We start from the raw sequence: 26,783 nt of genomic DNA, 5'->3' as shown, positions 1-26,783 counted from the left end.
CAAAGAAGATTCGAGGCCATCGACTAGATTGGACAATCAACTGATGGCACCAACGACGCCAATAACCACACATACCTTACCTAGAAAGAAGGGGAAGAGCCACCAGGATTGAAGACAACCAGGAGATGGAGGAAGGCCACGGCTTCCCAGTTCCTGACGACGTAGTGCCCAGGGCAACAGTGGCTGGTTGAGGGTTTGTGGCTCTGCTCGTGGGGAGAAAGGGGGGGGGGGGGGGGGGGGGGGGGGGGGGGGGGGTGGGGAGAAGGTGTTTGAAGTTTCCCTACAAAGTGCTTCTAGGCTTAGAAAGGTTGGCATATTGAAATTGGTGGTGTTTGATAAATTAAATACTTAAAAAATAAGCACTTAGTCAAAATAAAATATGTATTAGAAGACGGGAGGTAGAATAAGGATGAGAAGATGTTTAAGTACACAAATAAAAAATGATTTATTTTATTAAGTCAAAAAAAATTCTTACTAGGAGTTAAAATGTTTTTGCTTATTCAATAAGTTATTTTTTTTACTCAATCTATATACCTATTATATATATTATTTTTAACCCTTGTGCTAAGATTTCTCAATTCGCTCATGGAGTGGTTTCCATGAGCTTTTCCTCAGTTCATGATTCAACGTCGATTTACATCTTCTATATCAATGCATCATGCGATTACTAAGACTCAATCATTACACGATAATATAATACACTGAAAATGATTAAACACTACCATTCATTTAAGGCCTACAAATACCGTTTCGGTCTACTATTGTACTCCTCTTCGGCAAATCAATTAAACCTCGACCTTTACTTATTTTTACCTTTATCGCACTATACTTTTCCTATTCATTTATCTTATCTTATCATGCACTAAACCCGCTTTCCTTAGCAAACTCAATCGACCTTCCAGGGTTGCTTAGTTGATGATCCATTGGCTTCTATGTATCTTGATTTATGGGTCGAAGTAGTATCCACCGAGTCAAGGTTCAGGCCTTCGGCTCATCCTCTTCGGCCACCCGCAGCCGAGACTCGCGACGTTCATGGACCATCTTGGACTGCAAATCACCATCTCTAGAATCGACTTCTGGGCCGTTTCATTCATCGAATCGATAGGTCACACAAGCTCGCTTGGGAAATATCTAAGCGGCCAAATTCTCGGGCCATTGTAATCGTCTGATCGATTCTTCAACCATTTGACCCTCTCGAATCCCAGCTACCAACTAGACCTACGGACCTCCGAGGTCGCAACGCCACACTCTAGCTTGGTGAAATCAGGTGGTGGTTTCGCTTCAAATTTCTTGGAACTGCGCCCTAGCATGCCTGGCACCCAACATATAAACGATCTGCCATATGAAAGCTAGGAAGGAAGTTCATGAAATTTAGGCGAATATTAATTAAAATTATAAAACACAAATGCGCGTATAATAGGCGGGTCATGTGACTAGTCTATTTATAATAGATACTTAATTTTGACTCCTCAGGCTTGTGCGTTGAGAGGCCACTATTTGTTCAATGAGAGCTTGCCAAGTATGATTTTAAACCACTTTCTTGGCTCGTCGTTGAGTGTCCTTTCACTCACCTTATTTAATATAATAACCTACGTTATAAATACATAAACAATAAATGATGAATTTAATAATTGTGAAAAAAAAAATTAATTTGGCCCCGTAAACTCCGTGTGTGTATTTCATTCACGAAAATATGAGAACAACAAAAACGCTAATAATATGAAAATGTCGAACATAATTTACACAATAATAATTTCAATATAAATCTTAAAAAGGAAATTCTGAAATATCCAAATAATTTATTTTTTTAATAATATTTTAGTATGAACAAATTTTATTTCATTAATTCCTCACTTCTGGGTATACATGGAGAAAGATAATTATTCTACTTTATAATTATGTAATAAACTTATGATTGATATTGAAATTTCAATATGTTCTATTTTATGTTAGATGCTTTATTACATGTGTTTTAGCAATACTAATTGGTTGAATAAGTCGTAAAAAATATTTCTCAACTAATTCCTCAAATTGTTAAAATAATTAATTTTTTGGATTCTCCATATGTCTTCTTTTATGTGAAAATAAATTAATTAGCTTCCTGTGAACGAGAGTCCTCCATTCAATCCACGAGACTCTTACACATAGGATTTTCAAGTGTTCCCATCAACTCACTCTTCGATTCTTTGTTATTTTGGACATGAATTTTCACAATTATTTCATTAAATTCAATTTTACATTTTCCTATTAAAATTCTTCTCTCATACAAAAATCGAAATTGCGTTCCAGCAAATTTTTAAAGACTCGAACAATCGCTAGCGCCTGCGTAATGAGCATGCTTCAAAACTAGTAGGTTATTAAGATTGACTTCTAAAAGAGATCCAACAAGGAGTTTCTATTCATGCGAAGAGAGTACACCACAAAGGCGTCTCAGATGAATTCTTGACTCACTACGACAAAAGGGACTTTTGGTGATCATTTTTTGCTAATCCATCAAAATAGGTCGCCAAAAGTCTCTTGGAATGGGTTTGGAGTGACCCAAAAAAATGGGTCTCCTAAGATAGTTCATTGCCCAGCCATTTCTGATAAGTTGGCAAAAAATGGTCATCATAACCAGCTTATATCGACCCAGAGAAAAGCGTCGTTTTTCACGACCCAATAATTAAGGTCAGCTCAAGTTAGTAGTTTGAGATACGATCTATTCTGACCAAAAAAAAATAAAAATGAATGCCTTAATTATGTCTTTACCTGACCATTTAAAAATGGACCGCTCTAGATTTGGTTTTTTGCGACCTAAATTTTTGGGTCGGCCAAGCAAGGTCTATGGCAACCCATAATAGGTCGCCCTAGGTCTATTCTTTCGAGATCCAAAAGAAAAGGTCGGCTAAGATCGGACTACGCATCAAAATGAAATTTGAAAATTTAGGATTTGAGATTTTAAATTTGAAAGTTGCTCCTTATGTCATAAATCAATCCAAGCACCTCTGCTGAGGCCAAGCAAGTAATCGAGGTCGAACGCATAATTGCACCCTTTCAGCTGCATACACCCTACTCCGGGAACCTTGGCAACTCCATTGTTGACACTCACTCGTCACTGCACACCTCCTCCATCCCTACCCAAAATGCTCTCTCGCTTGCTTCCTAAATCCTCCCATCTTCATCTACTATCGGTGATCACATCCAAATCCCAGTCTTACCCTCCCGGCACTTCTCTTCGAATCACGACAGCGGTGGGAGAGACCCGAAGATCTCTGACTCGTGGAAGCTTTCCAAGGAGAGCGAGGGGAGTTTCGACGGTATCTACGACGATGAGTCCGGCAGGAACTTGGGGGGATTTGGTGAGGAAGCAGAGGAAAAGGGGGGCGGCGGAAGATGACTGGCTGACAGCCGACGGGTTCGATCCGTAGAAGCTAGGTGAGGAGGAGGTGAAGGAAGATCTGTTTGATTTCGGGGAGAGTGCCGAGGTCGTGGCTGATACAAAGGTGAGAGCGGCGGCACTGAGGGGTTGAAGACGGAAATGACAGAGGGAGGAGCAGCGAAATACTGTGGAGAAGAGAAAGAGCTCACTGAGCTGAGATTGTCAAAAGGTATGAAAAATGCCAAACTTGAGCAAGCAGTAGCAATTGCATGAATCTATAGAAAGAGCTACAAAAGATGATTTTAAGTGTCAGAGCCTTCTGTTGTATGTATAGAAACACATTGCCATGTTTCTAATTCATTGCCCAACTACTTCGTTGCTTAAGGGTTAACTGTTCAGCATTGCCTGTGAACTCGTTGAACACATTATGTCTTCTTTTCCTTGTTTTGCTGAGTTGCGATTCATGGACCATGATTTCTGATGGATATGCAATACAGAATTTGTTGGGATTTAAGTGGTTGATGTACGTTGTCGGTCCGAATCGTGCATTTGGAGACCTCATTGCTATCTCTGGAATCACGGGTGCTATGTTGCGCAGTTTGATAGCTCTCAAGGACTTTGAAGGCATCAGAGGACTGCCGCCTCTGAGTTCAAAGACATGTGCTATGAGTTCTTCACATTCTCTGGCAAGATCGAGCACGTCGAGATCCGAAGGTACACGTATAGTCGGAACAACCGTGATGCATGTTTACCTTACCTCATGTTTAAATAATGTGGCTGGTTTAGTTGCTTTGTGGTAATAGTTCATCCATAGGCAAATGGACAATCTTTAATTTGTGATTTTGATGTCTCATTGTGAGTTGGGAACTTTTTGCTCGGATGGATCGATATCGTGGTTTCATGTTTTTTTGTTGGTGGTCTAGTTGCTCTGTTGGTATCTTTTCCTTTCGCAGGTGGAGAAAAGATGCTTCTCTTATTAGCGCATGTAGCAGTTCAGATGGTTAAAAGGGCTTCTTTCAACACCTAGATGATGTCAAGCCACGAAATTACAAAGGTCGTTTTCCCTATGCTTGATGAGGACCACCTTGCTCGATGAAGAAGCATCGATGTAGAGGTTCAAATGATGACACAACCCAATAATCACAGCCACTGTTTTTGTATGAACTTTATTATTGTTGTTGGTATTATTGATTTAATAATAAACTTAAGACGTTGCCTTTGTCAGGTCTCGAAACCGTACGATTCTTAAATTATCAAGTAATGACTAATGGACATAACTATTTGGATTGTAGATATGATATATTTGTCAATATTGCAATTGGCAGACAACTTGATCAATAGGCGTGAAATAAACTGGTAACACGCTAGTAACATGCTGATAGTGACATCCATTATTTGTTCCCATGAACTGCCAGCAAGTTATTAGCCTGCTACTAGAGGACGAACTATATAAATGTGTATTCTACCAGGGCAATCCTACGAAGGTTGGCCAAGACAAGGCTCTCACGACCCAAAATATTAGGCTAGCTCAAGCAAGGCTCTTCCGACCTAAATTGGGTCGTCTAGGTTTGCTTTGGGCGACCCAAAATTTTGGATTGGCCTTAATCATGGCTTTGCCAACCAAATTGGGTCGGCTCAGGTTCTCCTTGGGCAACCCAAAATTTTGAGTCGGGCCAAGACATTGCATGTGCTGATCCGCACTTTAGCTGATCCATCATTTTGATTGCCTTTGGTCAAGTCTATGGTGACCTATTTGTGAATAGGTCATCGGGTCTATCCTGATTGTGCTTTAGGTGACCCTTTTGAATGGGTCGGGAGAACTAGGGCGATCCATTTTTGGGTCGCCCCAAGATCCTTCTCTTGTAGTGACTCGTGGTTTATTCTTTGGCCTCCTTATTGAATTCCCTTTCAATTCCCCGTATTAATATTTGTATCAAATTTATTGAAAATAAGCATATGACCCATCTTGCTATTTTATTTTTTATTTTTTTTATAACGAGAGTGTTCGGATTTTGTCCAACTAATCCCACGATCCAAATAAACACCCTACAAATCTACAAGACATGCTAGTCCGGCACAGGTTGTGCAAGTGGCTCAATAGAGAGTAATTTTCTGTATAATTTCTGGAGTGACTCGAATTTAGGACTTGTTCAAAAAAGTCACATCCCATAACTAATTTATTATTAATTGATGCACTTTTCTTTTACTGTATCCTTAGCGAAACTGCTCAATCGTGCAAGCTATATAAGTAAAACATTTTTACCACTTTTCCAATTGCACCATTTTCCTCGTGGGGTCATCTTCATATTATGAGATCATTTTTTTAATGAAACATATGCAAACTGTTTCAATTGCATAATTTTTTTCTTTACATGTTAGACTTCCAAATACTGAATATATAATTCTGTTTATGTTATACATTTTCAAAAATTACAAAATCTAATTATGTTTGGAGAACTCAACTAGATTGATGCATCCTCATGGTATAATATTTGGCATATAGATTCTTCATCAAGCATCGTTCTTTTAATCTATAAGTTCAAGAAAGAAATAGCAAACTCAAACTCTATTTTCAAATATATAGTTTATAAATGATACATACCTTGAATTATTTCATGACTCGACTCCTTTTAACGAAGAGAATTCTCGCTGCCAACAAAATTAAATCCCCATGAGGAAGTGATGACAATGGTAGTTTTAATTCAATGGTAATATGAGTACCTACTAATGCAACGGCCAGAATCAATTGCTAGTAATTCAAGTCATAATGATAGTCAAAATCCAATGATGATGCATTTAATATGCTTAATTTTGGGCGGAGGTACTTATTTAATAAATGAGCACCGATCAGATCACCCTCCTGGTTCAAAAGCTTTTTATAAGATCCTATCTGCTTTTGTGATTTTGAAACAGGTTTCTGCACACCCGATGTGATCGCTGGTCTGAACCGATTGAGTCCCTAACGGTACTTGATTTGACTAGTTAGGATTGGGACGTCTAGGCTCGATTTGATATGGTTTGCTCTGCTATAATTGTTTTGGTGATGTTTCTCTTATGGAATCCTGCGTTCGGATACATTCTCTTTGCACTACCTCTCAGTTTTCACTGGAGTCCATGGTGAATTATTGTATGAAGGTAGCCAACCAGGATTATTAGTCACAAGAAGGCTCATTACAATTATAATTATTATTACTCGACGTGGATTCCAAATTTATATTCCGTTGCAGCTAACCTGACGGGTCAATCAATATATCTCACTCATGTATTTCAGCTTGGATATTCTCCTTTTGTATATGCTTTGATAGGGGATCAACTTATCCGTTTGAATATCAATAAAGAATCCTCATTACCACTTGAAAAAAAAAAGGCCAATGTTCGCTTCATGCACGTCTTTGTTGCGACTGATGTACGATAGTGGAAGACAATATGAACGAAAAGCAGAAAGGACACACGAAATTGATTACCCAATTCGTCAGAAATTCTGACTACGTCTGAGGGCGCCGCCAAACCAGGTATTCTACTATTTTTGAGTTAAAGTTACAAGAGATATAAGCTGCTATTTATAAAAGAATAAACCCTAATTACATAACTCAACAGTACTTAGGATTCATAACTCAACAGTCCTGATTATTGGCCAGAACTTGCATTACGTTTCGTTCAAACGCGCCCATTTTTTGACTTGGTCAGGTCACTGTTCCACTGAGGGTGATGGATGTAATATTTAATATTCTTATAATCACAAAAAATTTATATATAGTTTTTTAGTTACAGCATGGATGTTTACAAATGAATTAAATATCTTAATAATTAACGTATGTCTTTTTTTTTTTGCTATCAATGGTGTCCGACGCCGTACCAACTGACTAGTTCACTGGACGGTATTTGTACGAACTCTGGACCTGACCTATTGTTTGTTGTCAACTTATCAGCGGATTCAATCCCTCGTTGGTAACATATGTCTATTATGAGTGTGAAATCTAAAACATTTTCATTATTAGATCAGTAACGTGTCATTCTATTACACTCTCTTTCATGTAAAAAAAAAAAGTAATAGGCAAAGTCTGACGGGGACGGGGAACAGAAAAATTAAAAATTAATAAATATAAAAGAAAAAGAAAAAGGCTTGCTTGCTACCAGACAACTACCAAAAAATGTCCTTTTCCATTTATTTATTTATTGTTTATTTTAATGTTGTCCTTTTCCATTTATTTATTTTTTGTTTATTTTAATGATGTCCTTTTCCAATTTCTGAAGGTTGGAATTTTGAAGCAAGAAAAGACATATATCGTGTCGGCCAGAACCAGGAGGCAAAGGAGCATCTCGTATCGTGATAATACGCCGACCCGCTTTTCTTCTCGTGATCTTTAGTTGAGACGAGAAGCAGTCGTGTTTGTCATTTTTTTCCTTTATCTTTTTTTTTTTATCAAGCGGTTAAGCGGATCCTTTATAAATTTAGAGCAAAATCGAATACAGAGTAAAATACCCGATTAGAAATTATAAGAATGGAACAAAGGGTTTAAACTATGGGTAAACTACAAATGATAACAGGAAGAAACATCAAAGAAGATCAAATACAAATGTAATTTGCTATCTTGAAATTATAAGCTTTGATCATATCATACTAACAGTATTTTATCGTGGATCCCGAAGATAATTGGGAAGAAAAACATCTTAAATCCACTATAAAATTCAACTCTATAATGAAGTGGGGTAGTCAGGGTATCTCAGACCGGTATCCAAGCACAAGATCTCGCTAACAATCGCAACCAACAGACATAATCAGCGTACCTAAATTCAGGTAATCAAACCAAGGAAGTCTAAGGCCCCTTGAACGGTTCAAACTAGCAATCACGACAAGGGGAGCTGAGACCTGCAAAGACCAATGAAAAAAAGGGGCAAGCCACAAAAAATCGATTTTTGAAGTAGGGAGGTAGGACTAACGGATTGATAGCTCAATCGCTTGTTGAGGTGGATAAGGATACTATCGTAGGGAGCATACAGGGTGTCGAGAGAAGAATCCGTCGAGGTGTTCCATTTTTTTCCTACCTTCCATCGTAATCCTCTAGTTAATGGGTTTTGCCAACATCGTAATCCTTTAGTAATTGTGATTAGTATAAGTATTTCTTTACTTCTACTTTCAATTTAAGTATTTAATATTACGATTGATATTTTGTATAATTCATCACAAATAGTAAAAGTACTAAACACTTAAATTAAAAAATTAAATATTTGATCTAAAATACGGAGCATGTCACCGTGGCACGGAATCCTATTAAAATTTTCTTTAATTAATATGCTTGCTTTGTCTCTTCTACAAGGCTGAAATCTTTGAATAATGAGAATAAAAACAATTATTATTATTATTATTATTATTATTATTATTTAATAAAAATAATCTAATAATAAAAAAATGGATTTAAAGAGATTTCCCCTTGAGGTCGTGGATTTGTTCTCCTAATAAACTCTGCCTGTACGAAAGGTATTAATACACATGTAAAGGACAAATTTGTCCCACCATTTCCCACCAAATATAATTATAGCATACCGAAATATTCATAGAAAGATTCGAAATTTCTGATCTAATTATTCTTAATTAATTGATTTTTTTTGTGATGGGTAGTTTTAGGAAAATAAAAGTTACGCTCAAAATTTTCCTTCTACTCTTTGTGATATAGACAAAAGCAACCCAACCTTCACTTTAAGTAATTATTATTACTTGATTTCAACAAACCATCAGTTCAATTTCAAGTAATGACTTATCAATCACTTCAAAATTCGTATGAGGATTCAAATGAGGAGAGTCGTAAAATCATGAATGACGTTTTTGGATATTTATAGTGTGTTTGATTTTAGAATTGAGTTGAGTTGAATTTTAATTTTAATTGGGTTGTAATGACTGTATTGTTGAATTATTAGAAAAAATGTGAAAAAGTAATGAATAGTTGAGAGAATTTAATATTAAAAATTGAATTGAGTATAATGGAGATGTATGTGGATTTATGTATGGGCTCCATCTTTTTTACTTTGAAAAGTTGATTTTTATTGTGTAATGGGTAGAGTTAAAATTATAGTTAAAATTTTAAAATTCGATTGCGAAACCAAACGAAGTGTTAACGATCTATTTTTTAACATCATCGCAATAAAATGTATGTCCTACTTCAATTTTAGATTTCTTTATATTCATTTTAATCATGACATTGCGAACTTGAGTAAAAAACCATCCCTTCAATTCATGAATTATGTTTTTGGATATTTCATGATCCATTTTTCGACCTAGTCGCTCGCAGTCTCTGTGAGACAATTGGCATAACTTATCTGTCGGAGTAAATCCACACCGCACAGCAAGTCGACCAATGGCTGACTTAAAGCTTCATAAATATGCAACTAAAGTATCATTAAATATAATTTTCATGGAAAATTTTGGGGTGCAATCACAAAAATTGGTGCATGATGCACTCTACATTTTACTAAAAATTTACATAAAATTTTCAGAAAATTCACGTAAATTTACTAAAAATGTAAGCAAAGTTTTTTTCGAAATTCGTGTAATTTATTTCAAATATAAGTAATTTACTAAGAATCCAAGTAATTAATCTCCACAAATTTCTCAAGAACGTGTAACTTACTCAAAATATGTATAATTTAATTAATAATTGAGCTAGTTTAATTATAATTTTAAGTAATTTACTTACACGCATGGTACAATCACTTTAAAATGATTAGTTTAAAACCTTTATTTTATTTATATATATATATATATATATATATATATATATATATTATATATATATATATATATATGAGATTCAACTCTAAATTTTAACTATATCTTTTCTTATATATTTATTATTATTTAAGTGAAAGTCTCATGTTTTAACTATTTTTATTTTTTCTATAATTTGATTTTGTTGTAAAATCCTGCCCCTACTTACTCTCTTATTTTCATAGGACAGAAAAAATGAAATAAAATTTCTGAAAATTCGACTACTATCTTTCCATAAAAAGAAAAATCCATCCACGTTTACTTATTTAGTTTTTTGGGTAATTTACTTATTTAGTTACATGACAAAATATCCACAAAAATTAATCTAATGTCCATAATTTAATAAAATTTTCATAAAAGATAAAACCGGGATTGAATAAAAGTACGAAAGCAATCGCGCACGTGCGTGACAGCCGCTGCGGATCGAAAGGGGAAAAAGAAAATATATGGAGGTCCAAATTTTAGAGCCCATGCCGTGGGATAAAACAAGAAGGCCCAAATACAAACCCCTCTTGTCCCCACAACCACCCCCCCCCCCCCCCCCCCCCCCCCCCCCCCCCCCCCCCCGGCGGCGCCCTTCCCCACTCCGTTGCTCTCTCTCCCGCCGGTAGCTGAAGAGAAACAAACAAGAAAACGTTGATCGGTGAGATCTCAGCCGCCATTTCATCGGCGGAAGAATCTCTCCAGTGGTTTCTCTGTGAGTTTTCCAGCCGGTTCTCTTGTTGCTCTTCCTCTTCATCCGTTCATAAACTTCCTCTTCCCAATTTGGCTCAATTATGGACGGTGATTACTCGGCTGTGCCCAAGAACTCATACTTGCGATTCCGGAAAGCTTTTCGCAACCTGGAACTGCCCTCCTCCTCCTCCTTATGATGATTGGGGTTTCTCCTGTTAAACGAATTTGAAAGCAATGCTCTCCGTCCAGAAGGTCTGGGCTCGTTTCGTGAAGCGGTACTCGGTGACACGACGGGGATGCTACTGTTCCTCCAGCGGGAACAAGGGCAGTAAAACGGGGAGCGCTAATGGCCATTCTGAAGATGGCGGCAAGAACAGCTCGAGCTTGAGCAGCTACATTGAGACATATAAGAAGCTCGACAATCTCGATTTCCCGACTGCTGCTAAGATTCTACTCGCTGAGCCACCCAAGAAGAAGAGATTCGGGTCTGTTATCGTTCTAGTTTCGATGCTCTTTGCGACCAAATGATTTTTCAATGTTCTTGCTTGATTTTTTTTCCTGGAGTTTGATTGGATTGTCAGGACATGCCATTTTTTTTTTCTATTGATACTACACCGACACTGGAACATATTCTTAAATTGTAAATATCTTTGTGATTTGTTCAGGTTCGACTTCCATCTCGTGCAGTTCTTCTTTGCCTGCATGCCTTCACTGGGTACTTCCATACTCGACTGCACCTACCGTATTTTACATTTCTCATATCATACGTATTGCTTTTGATGATTGGCTGTTTTCTAAGAGAAAATGGTTTTACTGTAACAGCTGCATACTTGGTGGCTCAATATGCTCGCTATGAAATGAGAAAAATGGAAGCTGTAAGTCCCACTCAGTTTGACTGTTCGGTGCGGTGCTTCTGCTTTCACCTTCACGGTTGGGTTGACATGATTGTCATCTTTGCTGATTTTTCGCATCAGGAACAGGAAGAGAAGAGGAAGCAACAAGAAGAAGAGGAGAAGGCGAAAGCTATGGAACTGGAAGCTGCTGAACAAGAGAAAGAAGCCGGGGCCGAAAGAGAGATTCATGAAGTTAAAGAGAGATTGGACAAGCTGGAACAAACCGTAAGAGAAGTAGTTGTTGAGGCAAAGAGAAAACCTTCTACCAGCTCCGATGAAAAGGAGGACACTGCTGTCGGTAAAGAAAGTCAAGAATCGCTTGGGTCCGGGGCCTCCAACAAAGGATCACAATCTGGAATTTCTGCAGAGAAAACGCATATGAACAGGGAGGGGATAAGTAGTTCAGAGCGAGTTCCAGCTTCTTCCAAAGAAGGATAAATGAGCAAGGAGATCCCAAGTGGAAAGCCTCTCAGGATTCCTGTTGATGTAAGGAACTTCTTCTTCAACAATGAGATGTTTTTCGTTAAGAATTCAGCTGATATGGTACACGTGTTTCACTCCATTGAGTTCAAGAGCTGTCCCATATGCAATTTAAATCTTGCTGGGGATTGTGTACACAAGTCTTCGCTTCATGTTCTATGGGCTGCACAATTGATTCTTCCCATGCTAAACGAGAATGCAGATTAGCTGATTCATATTAAACTAATGTGATTCGTTTCAGGAATGGTTTTCCGAATATGTGCCTGCATTATTATTAGAGTTTACTCCTTAGAGTGTCTAAAAGGCCATTTTCAGTTCTCGTGCATTGTCATGCTCCATGTTAGGGGTTTGCACAGGTATACGGTATAATTGTAAGCAATAAGAACCTACCCTATTGTGGGAGATTTTGTATCTGAAATGTGTTGACATAAAGTACTGACAAAACTATGTTCTGATTCATGTTCTAATCTATAAAAGCAGAGTGGGCAGTGAATACTAATAATTAGTAATATACAAAAGGTAGATATTATTCTCCCTCTACATGTATGTGGTTCCATTCCCTTCATATTGAGTCCATTATATCCAGCTCCTCTCTACTCCGTTCATCTCACATACTCAATTTTCAACAATTGGGTGGCAACCGCTAACAGTTGCTTGTGTCTTGCATCTCCTTTATTCTGCTTTTTCCTATACTCTATTGCAATAGCTCAACCCCAAGCTTTTGCAATAGGTAAAATGATTAGGTCGCAATGGCAATGGGAACCCATAAACTTTGTTATAGTGCAGGTTACGGAAGAATTTGGATCCACTATTAACAGGGTAGGGGATAGTCTAGCTTCTTATAAAAATTGTAGGCTACTCGGACCAACTCTCCCTTATTTTCACCCAATTTGATGTATAGAATTTCTTCTCTGCACTTATTTGATGATTTCGAGCTGTTTGATAAAGACAATGATGCAGTGATCAAGTTCTGGGTATGTCTTGCGGCTTCTTCTTTCGCTTCTTCTGTCAGCAGTAAGCTCTTGATCTGCTCTGCTCTGATGTATCTTCAGTCCGCTATTGCTTATATGTAAATGTAGTCATATAGGAGAAATTTATGCATCTGAAGTTCAACTTTGTTTCTGCCTCGATGCCTTATCTCAGTCATGCAATTATAATCTTCTCACGGTTAGTAGCTTGATGCCATTATCAAGTTCTGGGTATGTCTTACTGGCTTCTTCTTTCCCTTCTGCTGTCAGCAATAAACTGTTGATTTGCACAGGTCTGATGTCTTCAGTACTCTGTTATTGTTTTTTTATATAAATGTAGTCCTGTAGGGGAAATTTATGCATCTGCAGTTCGACTTTGCTGCTGCCCCAATGATGTCTCTCAGCCGGTAGCTGGTCTTCTTGATTTTATAGCTTCTCGACGAGGAGTTCAAAGAGAGAGCTTGCAACTAGGTTATTAATTGATATTGCAATTATAATCTTCTGACTTGTACTGACTTGAATTGATTCTTCACTCTCTCTAAGCTGTTGCAACAATAGGCTCGTGCACGGATCTGAGTTTTTGTTTAACAGAATGTATATTGAGTTTGAGGCCCATGATGGCAGTTGGGATGAGGTTGATAACTTGATAGGTACTGTTAGACGGTTTTTAAATCCTGCAAGTGCACAAGTTATAATAAGTAATAAAGTGATGAATAGAGGGCCGTTCTCATGAGGACTTGACCAAAGCTCTACTAGCGATCGAAATTCACAACTCAATTGAAGTCAAGCAAATCAAATATCGATTTCGTAAAATATAAGTTAAATTAAAAATAATCGATGATAAAATTGGTGGATACGGTGTAGAATTACAATGTCTCCCAACACATAGCTAACTCGAGATATTCCCTCTATCCCTAATTCGTTTAAAATTCTATCTACTAAGGTAGGTTCTTAACTATTATTAAGATTCTTTCGAATCACTCAAGAAAATACTTTTATTAACCGATCCCCTATATTTCTATGGTTACCAAATTAATGTAAGCTCATTAAGTACCAACCTTTCGGCTACCTAAGGTGAATAGGTATATTTTTATCCTACCAATTTAACCGTAGACCGGAATCTACCATCGAAACGAGCTATCAGAGCCCATCTTAGGCTAGTCTATCCCTAATCTATATCTAGAGTTCCCCTTTCGAGTTCATCTAGACAATTGAGATCAATATAATTAGTGATCATGCAACTGCAAACATTAAACACGGAAATAAACTAAATAAATTAGAATCATAAGCTCACTAGATCAAAAGAAAATAAACGAGATAACTACACGAGGGTTTATTGCAATCCTAGCATGAAGAATTTTAGCCCATAAGAATAGAAAACACATAAACGAATTCAACATAGACATTAAATTAAAAAAAGATCAATAAAAGTACTAAGAAAAACTCCCTAAAACCCAAGTCGACTTCTTCTCTGTGGTGTCTTCGTCTCCTCTGCCATCCACACCTTCAAAGTCACACTTACGGTTAGCTTTTATAGGGGAGAAAGACATCAAAACTTTAAAATCTGTCATAAATTTAGTTTCCCCAATAATCAAGAATCGTTTTCCTAATTTAAATCTCAAGGATTATCTTTCATGGGACCCAAGAATATTAACCCAAATAAATTCAAATATCTTCCTTTTAATTTTCTTTTCTAGATATGCTCAGGATCCACAGAAAAATATAGAAAAAAGTCAAATTTCGGTCAGGTGAACAGATCAGTCAAGGCCTAGGCCTCCAAATTCGCGGCCTGGACCTTCTCGAATCAGTAAAACCGCTCGCTCAGTAAAATTAAACTTGTCATATCTTCCTTGTCCGAACTCCAAATCACGAACCGTCTGAACCATTGCGTTTCTAACTCGATAAGCTTTCGCCCATATACAATTTGCACCAAAAAATCGAGTTTAACCTGGCCTATGATATCAGGTACCTCTCTGGTTCACAATCAAAACAATGGCCAAAATTCTCGTGGCATCAGGCTGCTGCGCATATCCGATATCCTTCCTTCTGATGCAGGAAGAATACTTCAAGCTGCAGCGAAGGAAAGTAGTCTCTATTGGTCGGTTCTTCATGCAATGCAACCATAATTAGTGATTCTAGATTCCTATCTTAAGCTGCTGTTTATGTTTGTGCAGCTGAAAATAGACCCTATCGCACCAGCTGTTGCTGCAGCAAGTAGTGCTGGATTTTCCAAGAATGCTCCTTTTGCGATAGCTTGATCTCTCGGGGTTAGTAAATGATGCTCCCTTTGTACTTTCACTCGATACAGCTTTCTTTGCTTGTTTCTACAGTTGAGTGAATAATTTCATTTTTCGACAACATTTAGTAATGTATATTGAGTGGGGATGCAAAAAGCTCGAATGATGTTAAAAGCCTAGATGATGATCTGAAGAAAGCAATGTTAAATCGAAGATATGGGAACTTAGATTAATGAGCAGTGTCATTGCTGGTCCTCGAGGCTGTAACGAGTGAACGAGGTTGGATATTATTTTGCTGACCTTCTTTCTCTTCGAGATTCTAATAATCATTGATTCGATTCATTGGCATTCCTTTTCAATTGTCTCCCAATCTCTTCCGCTTTCCGAGTTTGAATGCCCTGCGTTCTACTGATTATAGATATCATTCGATTGACGAATACAATCGCAGGAAAGTATATTTGGGCAAGCGGATGCGGTTCACCTCATCTGAAACTGTTAGCGAAACAACCCAAATTCCATCGTAAGGTGGATCCCCAGTGGACAGAAGTTCTATCGGAGTGATGGTTAGGAGGCTCTTGCAGTACGGAAATACCCTCAAGATTGCCACAAATCTCCAATTTAATGCCGCCCATGATAATATTAACCTGAATATATAACGACATAAAGATGATCCAAGTTTGTGCCAAGTAGATTGATTTAGGTGGTTTAACACCTCTTCTCCCTAAAAAAGGTACCAAATTTACGTTTTGTGAATAAAGAAAATTCACGACTGAGGGAGCTTTATTTTTTAGTGGATTGATCGAGTTCAAACATGAATTAGTCGAGATTTATTGATTTTATTATTTTACTTATTAAAAGATTATTTATTTTCCTCTCAGGGTGAATTTTTTTTTTTTTTTGTAAATAAGAGATGTCGAACATAGGGCGGTCACAATCCGAGGCCCCTATAACTTTTTCGCCAACATAGTTGTTCTAAAGGAGCGATCCATCACCAAGGCGCTACTCAATCGAGTACGTCCTCCTTTAATATATGCAGTTACACATGAAATACTCTTACATTATGAGAATCGAAATTGTACATAGTTGGAATTGAACTTGGAATGTTCAGTACAACTTGCCCAAGCCTTACGCACTAGGTCACCCCGACCTCGTGGTTCCCTAAAAGTTTTGCTTGAATAGCAAGTGGATATGTTGATTATTGATTTTATCACATGAACGAAACAAACCACTCCCGCAATCAAAATTATCAAGACACGCGACATGTTTTATACTTTCTAGACATTTCACAGCAACATGTTAATTCTATCGAGTAAAGTGATTTCAAAATACAGTGTCAGGATCTGTTCGGTATCAAGACATAACATTCAATAACATGAAATGAAATTGCAACAGTATTATTATTATTTTTTTTAAAGGAATTGTGTTTGCTTATATCCTGAATTTCAACTAAAATTTCTAACGTGATAACTGAGTCCATGAATTTGACTACAATACCGCTTTGTTCCAAATTTCGGAAAAAAATAGGTTGAGCCTCTTCTTCTCTGCCCACGTAGGAACTCGCAATGGCCCAATAGCAAAGCAAACTCTCCTCCATCCTCTCTTCTCTCTCTCTCTCTCTCTCTCTCTCCCCTTCTCCCGCCGGTAGCTGAAACAGAAAGGAAAGACCGGTGAAACGTTGACCAATGAGATCTACTGGAATTTCATGGAGGTCGTACTGATTTTTAGCTGACAACTGAAGAGGGGGAATAAGCAAAAGAAAAAAATATCTCTCCTTTTCTTTTCTGGGGGCCAACATTTCTGGATTATCTGTAAGTTCTTCAACGGGTTATCCTCTCTCGTTCTTCAGATCCGTTCGTCAAGCTCCCCTTTTTTTTTTTTTTTTTATTTGGGGCATTCCGTAGTGATCCTCTCCTTCCCACTTCGTTTAATCATGGATAGCAATTACTCGGCTATCCCCAAGAACTCATACGCAGAGTTGCAATTCCAGAAAGATTACGGCAGCCCGAAATTGCCCTCCGAGTTCTTGCCTCTTGATGTGGAGAGCTATATAGATCCCAAGAATGGCAGCAGGCATGACGATGACTTGGATTTGGATATCGATGATTACCCGCTTATCGGATCTCAATCCGGGTCGGGAATTTCCGGTGCAGTGTTCAATCTCACCACCTCAATCATTGGGGCCGGGATCATGGCCCTGCCCGCCACCATGAAGGTTCTTGGCTTGGTTCTGGGGTTCGTTATGATCATATTGATGGGTATTATATCGGAGATCAGCGTCGAGATGTTGGTGAGGTTTTCTGTCTTTTGCAAGGCCGAATCTTATGGGGAGCTCGTTCAGCGGGCCATGGGGAAGCCCGCGAAGGTAATGTCGGAAATTTGCATAATCGTGAACAATGGTGGTGTTATGGTGGTTTATTTGATTATAATGGGCGATGTTCTATCGGGGTCGCCCCGCCATGAAGGTGTTTTCGATCAGTGGTTAGGGCATGGGTTTTGGGATCATAGGAAGTTAGTCATTTTGGTAATTCTGTTGGTGTGCCTAGCTCCCCTTTGTGCGTTGCAGAAGATTGACTCATTAAGTTTAACTTCTGCGGCTTCGGTGGCACTTGCTGTTGTATTTGTTGTGGTTTGTTTCATTGTCGCTTTCATTAAGCTCATTGAAGGAAAGAGCGAAGCCCCCAGGATGGCCCCTGATTTTGGTTCTGAGAAGGCAATTTTGGATTTACTCGTGGTTATACCGATCATGACAAATGCCTATGTTTGCCACTTCAATGTCCAGCCCATCTACAATGAGCTTAAGCAGCGGTCCCCCCAGAAGATGAATCGTGTTGGGAGGATCACGACCATCATTTGCGTCGTGGTTTATGCTTCAACCGCCATATCGGGTTATCTCCTCTTTGGGAAGGACACTGAAGCTGACATATTGACCAACTTTGACAAAGATCTTGGGGTTCCATTAAGTTCTGCTATAGATTACATAGTTCGCGTTGGGTATGTTCTTCATTTGGTTCTCGTTTTCCCGGTAATTCACTTCTCCCTGAGGCAGACTGTGGATGCCTTACTCTTCGAGGGCTTGAGCCCACTGGTTGAGAGCAGGAAGAGATCCTTGGCACTAACAGGAGTGCTTTTGCTTCTTATATACATAGGATCGACCATGGTGCCAAACATTTGGATTGCCTTCAAATTCACTGGAGCTACTGCAGCTGTATCATTGGGCTTTATTTTCCCATCTCTTGTTGCCTTAAGATTGAGTCCCCAAGGTGCAGGTTTGAGCACCGGAGAGAGAATCCTGTCTTGGGTAATGCTAGTACTCGCGATCATAGTTAGTGTAGTTGGAATCATTGGGAATGTATATAGCATCAGAAGCAAATCGGAATGACCTCATCCTGCAGAGAGTTTAGAGAAGTTGCTTATATATAACGTCATCTATACGGCTCGTCATCTCTGGAAGTTTTGCACTTCGGCTTATATGGCTCGTCATCTGTTGGAAGTTTTGCATTCTTGGGCTTCTTGATGCCCGCTCGAGAGCTAATGACTGCGTGAATTTGGATAATTGTGAAAGAGCTACAAGTGAGCAGAGGGCATATTCATGAAGACCGTGGCCCATCTACTTTGCATATGAAGGCCCGACAGAGCACACCCGTGCCCGCTCATGCCATTTGCTTTAGAGGTCGGAAGAGTTTCACTTTGCACTGTAATTATACAGGCAGCAACTACAGTTCTTTTTCTTTCTTTGAATCTCTGTTAAATGATTCCTTAACCTATTCTTTTTCGTACATTATCATCTTATTCAGAGCAGAAATGAATAACAGAGAACTCACTTCCTGTTGTGCTTTGGATTTGTCTGTTGGTATGCTGTAAAATCTTTCATTCGGCAACAATTTCGAGCATTGGCTGTTCTGTATCTGCAAATACTTGCATCTTCACGACGCAATGAGTCCGAATAGCTTTCCTTGCCTTGTATATCTGTTCTGTGCTTCCATGTATTTTGGCCATCTACATTTCGGATATCCCGGTTCCATGATCCACAACAGCTGTCGGGACATGGTCAGAGGTGGATCTGCGATCAATTTTTGACGATCTTGTAATCAAGATCAATGTGTGAAACAATTTTAATTCGACGGATTTAACCTCAAAATGGTAGTTTATGAGCTATATGAATACCTGCTCCAGCTGTACACCCACATATCAAAACATAATCAGTCTCTCTCATATTCAACTTTCAAAATTAATTTACGTTAGCCTTTCTGGAGTACATGTGAATACTTTCTGCTACCTATAAATTAAAGTATTTGTTACAGAAGAGCTTTCTTGAATTTGGGGAAAGAAGTGTTCTGCAGTAATAACAGTCCAAACTCTTCAATCATCTCCAGTTAAAGTTAGTGATGTTGAAATAAAACAGAGGCTTGACCAATTAATTTCCCTTTTAAAAGTAATTTCCACAGCAAAAATGTCAGCATAGTTTCTCAGAAATCCAACTAATCTTTTGTAATATGTGTAGACTAGACTGAAGTTAAGGCTGATAGAAAATTATATACTGTCATATGTCTGTCCTTTTGTCTTCCACTTGTTTTATTCTTCTGCCAAAACGGGGTCCTCTTAATTTGAAGTTTTGAGGCCAATTTAGTGATTTGACCGGGCAGGGAGAAGAAAATGAAAATAAATGGACATGTGAAATCCCATCGAAGAAAACTTAACACATATCTATGGCTCCGTTTGCTTTTCTGATAATAATCTAATTTTATCCAGCTCAACTATATTTTTTTAAAATTTAATAATATAATAATTATTATTATTATTTTATTTTTATCATTTAATAATAATTTCTCTATCATATTTTTTTTCGAATCATTTTTATAATAAATTCACTATCTATTTTCACATACATATTCTCATATATATTTGTCAATAATTATAATCGTTGCACAAAATTAAGTTGAGTTGCATCGCGATCCAACTCGAAAACCAGACCGCTAACCTTTGGACCGAGCGTGAGCATCACTTTATTGAGCATCCTTTTCTCTCATTTTAATGCTCCTTCATCGAGTTAGGTGCCTTCAATCACCAGCAGTAAACAAAAAAGGTAAGGGGGTGAGTGGGTAAAAAGCCTTTTTCTCCGCTCTTCTAACATGGCGTGATTGAAGGAGAACTTCGCCCGAGGAGTCCTTTTCAGACCCTCTCATGCCCTAAAACAGCTCAATCATCACGCTGGTGTTGCCCTCAGTCAGCTAACTCTCAAGAGTCTGATATGATCTTGCAGTGCAAATAAAGTATATGTGGATCCACTCCATTCACGTCGGGAAAGAGATTGCTGCTTTTTCTCATTGAAGTTTAGGTTAATTATTACCCAAAAGTCAGTCAGATTGCCCGAGCTTACTTGGAATGTTTCAACTGCATGCTTATGATTTAAGGATGGTTTTCCCGGTTTCGCCTTCATTTATTGCCGTATTATCGATGCTTTTCGTGACTTCCAATCCTTAATCTTCACTGCAAATTGCACATGTCAAAGTCGAGCGAAAGCAGTACTAAAAAGAGACCCCATAACAACAAAAAGTCCCAAGGAGATCAACTCTCAGTCAGTCCCTCCCCTGCACGGCATTCGCTATATATTTATATATATATATATATATATATATCCGTGTGTCCTTAACCATCAACATAGAGAGATATCTCCTACACTCTCTCAAACCCAATGGACTGGTTCTCCTGGCTGTCGAAAACCGGTCTCGACCCTTCTGTCGTCTACGAGTACGGCCTCTCTTTCACGCACAACGAGCTCGAACAGGAAGACATCTGCCACTTCACCCATGAGTTCCTGCAAAGCATGGGAATATCCATAGCCAAGCACAGGCTGGAGATTATCAAACTCGCCCGGAAGGAGAACAAGGAGATCATGATGAAACCTCCCCCTATCTCGAGGCTCCTCTCAGCAATCAAGACCACGAGGAGCTGTCTCACAAAGTACATGAGAGCAATGTCTCTCTGCGAAGATTCGACTCTCGCTATTGTGCCGAGGCCAAGGAGTTATAGCAGCGGGAGGCTGAGAGGGGCGGTGCTGAGGAAGCATCAGAAGCTGGGAATGGCACATAATGGCAAGCAAAGGAGGCTGCTGCTCACGAATGGGAGCGAGACTCCAATGGCGGTTTCTGCTCCGAGGCTGCAGAGCTTCTCGAGTCCTCTGGTGTATGCCATTGGCGAAGAGGAGAAGGTCGGAGCTGAGAGCGACCGGTACTGGTCTGCCATGGGGGTGGAAGAGATGAGGTGGGATAGTATGTTTCAAGATTTGAAACCAACATAAAGATTCCTATGTCCTCTTCTGTTGGTGCTGGTTTTCCTCCTCCTGTTACTATGGTATGCGTCTTGAGTTAGAATTTGATGGTGTGAGATGCGTTTTAGGTTCTTCCACCATAGATTTTTGGTCCTTTTTTTTTTTTTTGCCCTTTTTTTCCTTTTCCTTTTCCTTTTCCTTTTTTGGTGCTTTTTTTCAGTACGGTGGGATCATGCAGAAGAGAAACTTTACCAGCAAGCTTCTGTATCAGCAATGAGATTGTCTTCCCTTTGCTTTTGCAAGCCCTCATCATAATAACCATTTGACTGAGACTATCATCAGATGCAAGAACTCCATCTATTCCTTAGAAAAGAAGCAACGGTTTGACTAGTGAAAGAGCCTCTCATACTTGTTTTAAGCAGCAATGACCGACTGAGAAACGAATAAATGGAAGCATAACTTTTATTTTACCGACATATGCTTACTCAGATTATGCAGCAATAGCATAAAAACTGCATAAAGCATCTCATTACAGCTGTAGAATTTTGATCTCTTCAGTATCGCACAACAGGATCGATATATAGTCAATAAGTCGTATAACATCCTTTCAATTTCCAGCCAGTTCACGACAAAAAAAAAACTCAGCCAGACAATAATCTGCCCACGAGACCCCCAGTTCTGCTCGATAAAGATCCAAGTCCTGAAATTTCCCTATACACAGCAAAAATCTTGGGCACAATTTCGAGAGCAGCATGGATACACCGAAAGACGTCTTTACCTCACTAGTGACCTGAAGTCTGAGCGATTCGGAAAGAGCCCCCAGCATAGAGCATTTGATAGACAGGCCGAATTCTAACAGACAGAATGATGCTTAACAGAGTCCCAAGCCCACACATCCCGGCCAAAATCAGGAACGTGACCTTAAAGCAATCAGTGCCCACACAGGTCGAAGATCCTTGCTTTGCAGCTTCTGCATCATAGAGTTTTCCTGCCATCAGCCCCGAAAACAGGAGCGCTCCAATCGGGTTTCCCAGCCCCATGAAGTTGAAGATTATGCCAAAATGTTTCAGCCCGAAAAGCTCAGAGGCAGTTGGGATCATTATGCTGAATTGGACCCCATAGCAGACCCCGAGCAAGGCTGTGGCTGCATAGAGAGTCCCGTTGAGGCCTGACGCATACAAAAGGAATGCTACTACCATAATAGTTTGCGCAAGAGTCATCCAAATTGTCCTTGGAATCATGTTTGACCTGTGATGGACATAATTGATGTAAAATGTTAGGAGGATGCTCTCGACAAATAGCAAAAGAACTGCGTACAGTATCTATGAGTTTAGCCCTTAGAAAAGAATTGCATTATAAATTGTGGAGCGGCTCTTCTTGAGCAGACTTTATTTCAAGAACATTTAAGACATGCAAGAGCTTCTGATCATAGCAGTGCATTAAATGAGATAGATTAGTCAGTAGACAACTATTAAACACTGTATAAAACTCGCTTTGATTTTCCAATTCTTATCCAAACTTAAGTTTATAAGTCACTGTTTTTTATTCTATATGATATATAAATATTTCCCTTGAAACTGGACAATGGTTTTGAGTAAACCTTAACATCTTATACACATTTTGTCAAGTTATTCAATGCAACTGAAAATGAAAGTATTAGTCAAGTAATTAAACGAACAATCAATGATTGTGGAATAGTAGCTGATCAAAGCTTTGAACAAGACAATGTCAGTACCTGACAAAGTGTTCGGACACTGCACCTCCCCCGAGACGTCCCAAGAAATTGCAGAAGCTGAAGAGACTAAGCAAGATCGTTGTATCACTGACACCCAATGCGATCCCAATTTGAGCCAAATTATTGAGAACTGTCACTCCAGAACCGACCCCTAAAAAGTACACAAACCAGAGGAGCCAGAAGTCAGCCTTGATAAAAGCTTCATGAAACTTGAACTCTTCCCCCCTTCTTGGTCTCCTTTTCTTCTTCACTGCCCCCTCCCCGACAGCAAGCAGATACTCCACATCCGAGGTATACTCGCTCTCATGGAAGTTCCCAAGATTAGCTTCCGAAGAAGAAGGAGTTAACAGTAACGGATCTGCCGGGGTCGAATCACTGTCTCCTTCAGCTAACTTGTCCGAAGAAGCGCCTCGGGGACCAAACTTCTTGAAGTCTGTTGGGAAAAAAGTCATCTTCACCGGGATTGCTAGGGGGGAGGCCATCAGAACAATCATTATCACGATAATTATGTATGCAAGAATTTTCCCGAATGAGACCAAGTCATATAATATTGTGACCACTAAGATATACACAGCAAGTGTAATACTCGCTGCCTGGGTGAAGAGAAAGTGGACATGGACCGAGGAGTCTTCTCCTGAGGCAGGAGTACAATGCCGAATAAAATACATCATAACCAAACAAATTACAGGAAGTCCAAGAGTGAGAAAGAGCAGCAGCTTTGAGGCCGATTCGTCAAGGACCATACTGTATATTGCCGTATAAACTGCAGCACTGATCCCGATGTAACCTTTGAGAAGGCCAGCCACAGTTCCACGACTTAAGGGGAAGTTCCTCATGTTGGTTACAAGCACTGCCGTCCCATACCATGCACTGCTGTTTGTGGCGACACAGAGGGCGATCCATAACTAAAACAGTATATCGAAAATTAATTAGTAAATCGGAAGTAATATATATAGAGTGGTCAGTTATGAAAAGTTCCATTGCTTTTGTTGAGACAGAAGAGAGGAAGAGCTGTCTTAGAAAGAGATAAATCAGGGTAAATGGTATTGGTTCTGTTAAACGGGATTTTTTGTAAGTTTTGTAAACATCATTATCCATTGCAAATTATCCATAAACCACACATTTTATAGAGAAATGCAAGTGCAATGGCATGGTTTAGATCTGGCAGTATAATGTTATTAGCAATTTGGGCAGCTCATCAGTTCCTATTACTCCTGCCCTCTTTTTAGTTCACAAATTACTGCAGAACATTTTTGACAACCTTCTTACAGGTGCTAATATTTTGTTTCTCCTTTACAGGATGGCTGACTCTGTTTCATGCTCGGTGCTTTTAAGTATTAAACTGCAATCAACCAATTCATATAAAACCATCCATAAGTGGCAAATCAAGAGTGGTGTCCAATAGACAATATGTGCCCATACCAATATTTTTAAGTAGATCAAAGCAGTTGCCTTTTCTAGAAATTATAGAGCAAAAAAAAAGAGAGAGAGAGAGCTTTCGGGGGGGATTCCAATTTCCAACAAAGGGTGTCAAACTCAATCTTACCATAAATTACAAACACTCTCCTTAAAAAGCCAAGAAATGAGGGGAATGAGGGAAAACCACCACAATGTTGCTCCTAGTATCGTGTGCAAGCAGGCAACTCTTTAAGGGAGAATCTCCAAAGTGCAAATCTAGAAATTCGATTGTTATAAGCAATAGGCTAACCGCAGTCCGACAAGAGCTGCGCTCTCAAATCAAAACCCGATTTCAAGAAGACCCTCCCTGCATACTCCGACATTGCAGCCTCTAGCACTAAAAACCTTAGTTCCAGTGACAGTAAACTGGGATACATTTCCTGCTGTAGAATATAGACTAGCAATCCAAGCCAACTTCTATTATGCAGTGTCAAGCTACTTCTTCTCTAAAGGGGGCAAAAAAGGGCAGAGAATAAGCTTGAGCTGAATTCAAAAGTCTTCAATGTAATAGCAAGGAATCCCCAACACACAAGCAGGCAACTGAGGATGAAAAACATCAAGTCATTCAATGTAAATTTAAATCAATATCGCGATCACACATCAAATCCAAATACGACATGGACATATGCACAGATTCATGAACAAGAGATGTGTAATAGCTCTGCCGTGAACATGAAATCGGGCTTAATATTCCAAGACCGAGTAGATCAAACTACCGAAACAAGCAAAGCAGAGCTGCAGAAATCACGCCCAAACAACTCACCAACCAATAGGGCAGACCCTGGACAGTCTGACTGACGGCGAGCCAAAGCACACCATACCCCAAGAAACATGCGACGGCCCCGACGGACATGACAGCCCACGGTGGGAACTTGTTGCAGGCGATCCCGGGGAGGATGCCGATGTTTTCTCCGATATCATTGGCCACGCCCAGAAACGTCACCTGCTGCTGATTGTAACCCATCACAGATTTCAGGGCAGACGAGTAGAGGGGGAAATTGTAGGTGTTGCCCGCCGCTATCTGGACCCAGACGGCCGCCGCTAGGCCCACCCAGGGGGGCCTGCTCCCGGCCTTCAGGACCTGGGGCGGCATTGCTGGTCGGACTCTTGGCGGGTCTGGCTCTGAATCACGTCAAGGTCTCAACTTTGAGCTGAAAGAACCTCAAGGGGTCTTGCGAGTGTGGTGGGCGTGAGAGTTCGCGGTGAGACCGTGAGGTAGGTCGGGAAGGAATTTGAAGGGTCGGGGGCGAAAGGAAGGTTGCAACTGAATTGACAGACTACGAATGACAATGAAAGCTGGCGAGATCACTGTCTGTCCGAACACCACAAACGACAATGAAAGCCGGTGAGTTCAACTCTGTTATTATATAGTTTTATCAATGGCGTTTGGACGTTTCCTCGGAGTACGTCGGAAAGCGGGTGAAACCTCATCAGTTTACTTAGAAAGGCCACCAATTTCATCGATACCCCCTTTGAAAGTGGGGCTCCGGTTATGGACGGAAGTCCATAAATTTCTCGCCTTTGAGATTGAATTTTTTTGCTGGGGTACTTCTTCTTCTGCTTAATGATATTTGTGGACGGTGATATGTCTTTTCCGATAAGATGTCACGTTGATGGAAGGGGACAGTTCAAGTAGAGGAAGAATGCAAATTCGACACGAGTATGAGACAGCGGTTTCATTTGATCTTTTACAATCGATATAAGAGTCGTGGGAAGCTGGGGAACTCGTCCATTACATCGTGTCCGGTACCTGCGTGCAATGTCAAGCTGCCTCGCTCCCAGATGAAAACTTGGATCTCTGTCAATTTGGGGTTGCCTTAGCTCAACGCTGACCATCGTAAACATAGATCTAGAGGCGGATTTTTTTTTTTATTTAAGCCAGCTAGTAAGGTATCGGAGTTTTCTCTTTTTCTTTTTCTTCTTTTTTTCCTTTTTATTATAGAAATCT

The 26,783-nt window shown here is 39.5% G+C and overlaps 4 protein-coding genes and 1 long non-coding RNA gene across 8 annotated transcripts; 4 read left to right on the top strand and 1 right to left on the bottom strand.

Moving 5' to 3' along the window:
- The first annotated feature begins 2,951 nt into the window (after window positions 1-2,951).
- LOC116199033 lies at window positions 2,952-4,579 on the top strand. Its single transcript, XR_004155459.1, has 2 exons — window positions 2,952-3,587; window positions 3,957-4,579. It is a non-coding gene; the product is annotated as an uncharacterized LOC116199033 (long non-coding RNA).
- A 6,090-nt stretch (window positions 4,580-10,669) lies between these two features.
- On the top strand, window positions 10,670-12,668 carry LOC116201783. The gene is made up of 4 exons (XM_031533189.1): window positions 10,670-11,281; window positions 11,462-11,511; window positions 11,619-11,671; window positions 11,771-12,668. Exons 1-4 carry the CDS (start codon window positions 11,031-11,033, stop codon window positions 12,125-12,127), a joined length of 711 nt encoding a protein of 236 aa, XP_031389049.1. The 5' UTR covers window positions 10,670-11,030; the 3' UTR covers window positions 12,128-12,668.
- Window positions 12,669-16,890: 4,222 nt separating this feature from the next.
- LOC116201407 (amino acid transporter AVT6E) lies at window positions 16,891-19,215 on the top strand. Of its 3 annotated transcripts, none has more exons than XM_031532641.1 (2): window positions 16,892-17,182; window positions 17,362-19,215. In XM_031532641.1, the coding sequence occupies exon 2, from the start codon at window positions 17,563-17,565 to the stop codon at window positions 18,751-18,753; it is 1,191 nt and encodes a 396-aa protein (XP_031388501.1). In that variant the 5' UTR covers window positions 16,892-17,182; window positions 17,362-17,562; the 3' UTR covers window positions 18,754-19,215. The 3 variants fall into 3 exon arrangements, with proteins under 3 accessions (XP_031388498.1, XP_031388501.1, XP_031388500.1); XM_031532640.1 differs by having other exon boundaries at window positions 17,313-19,215; XM_031532638.1 differs by having other exon boundaries at window positions 16,891-19,215.
- Window positions 19,216-20,755: 1,540 nt separating this feature from the next.
- On the top strand, window positions 20,756-21,951 carry LOC116199584. The gene has a single exon (XM_031529995.1). The coding sequence runs from the start codon at window positions 21,067-21,069 to the stop codon at window positions 21,670-21,672; it is 606 nt and encodes a 201-aa protein (XP_031385855.1). The 5' UTR covers window positions 20,756-21,066; the 3' UTR covers window positions 21,673-21,951.
- A 135-nt stretch (window positions 21,952-22,086) lies between these two features.
- Window positions 22,087-26,343, bottom strand: LOC116199583 (protein NUCLEAR FUSION DEFECTIVE 4). 2 transcript variants are annotated; one of them, XM_031529994.1, is made up of 4 exons: window positions 25,599-26,341; window positions 24,123-24,282; window positions 23,378-23,810; window positions 22,087-22,890 (listed from the first exon to the last, which is right to left on the bottom strand). In XM_031529994.1, exons 1-4 carry the CDS (start codon window positions 25,926-25,928, stop codon window positions 22,425-22,427), a joined length of 1,389 nt encoding a protein of 462 aa, XP_031385854.1. In that variant the 5' UTR covers window positions 25,929-26,341; the 3' UTR covers window positions 22,087-22,424. The 2 variants fall into 2 exon arrangements, with proteins under 2 accessions (XP_031385854.1, XP_031385853.1); XM_031529993.1 differs by having other exon boundaries at window positions 23,378-24,282; window positions 25,599-26,343.
- Window positions 26,344-26,783: the final 440 nt, after the last annotated feature.

The sequence above is a fragment of the Punica granatum genome, chromosome 3 (genome assembly GCF_007655135.1).
Source record: "Punica granatum isolate Tunisia-2019 chromosome 3, ASM765513v2, whole genome shotgun sequence".
In the NCBI taxonomy this organism is placed as follows: Eukaryota; Viridiplantae; Streptophyta; class Magnoliopsida; order Myrtales; family Lythraceae; genus Punica; species Punica granatum.
Note: the sequence above shows the minus strand (reverse complement) of the source record. Positions and strands in the feature narration are given on the sequence as shown.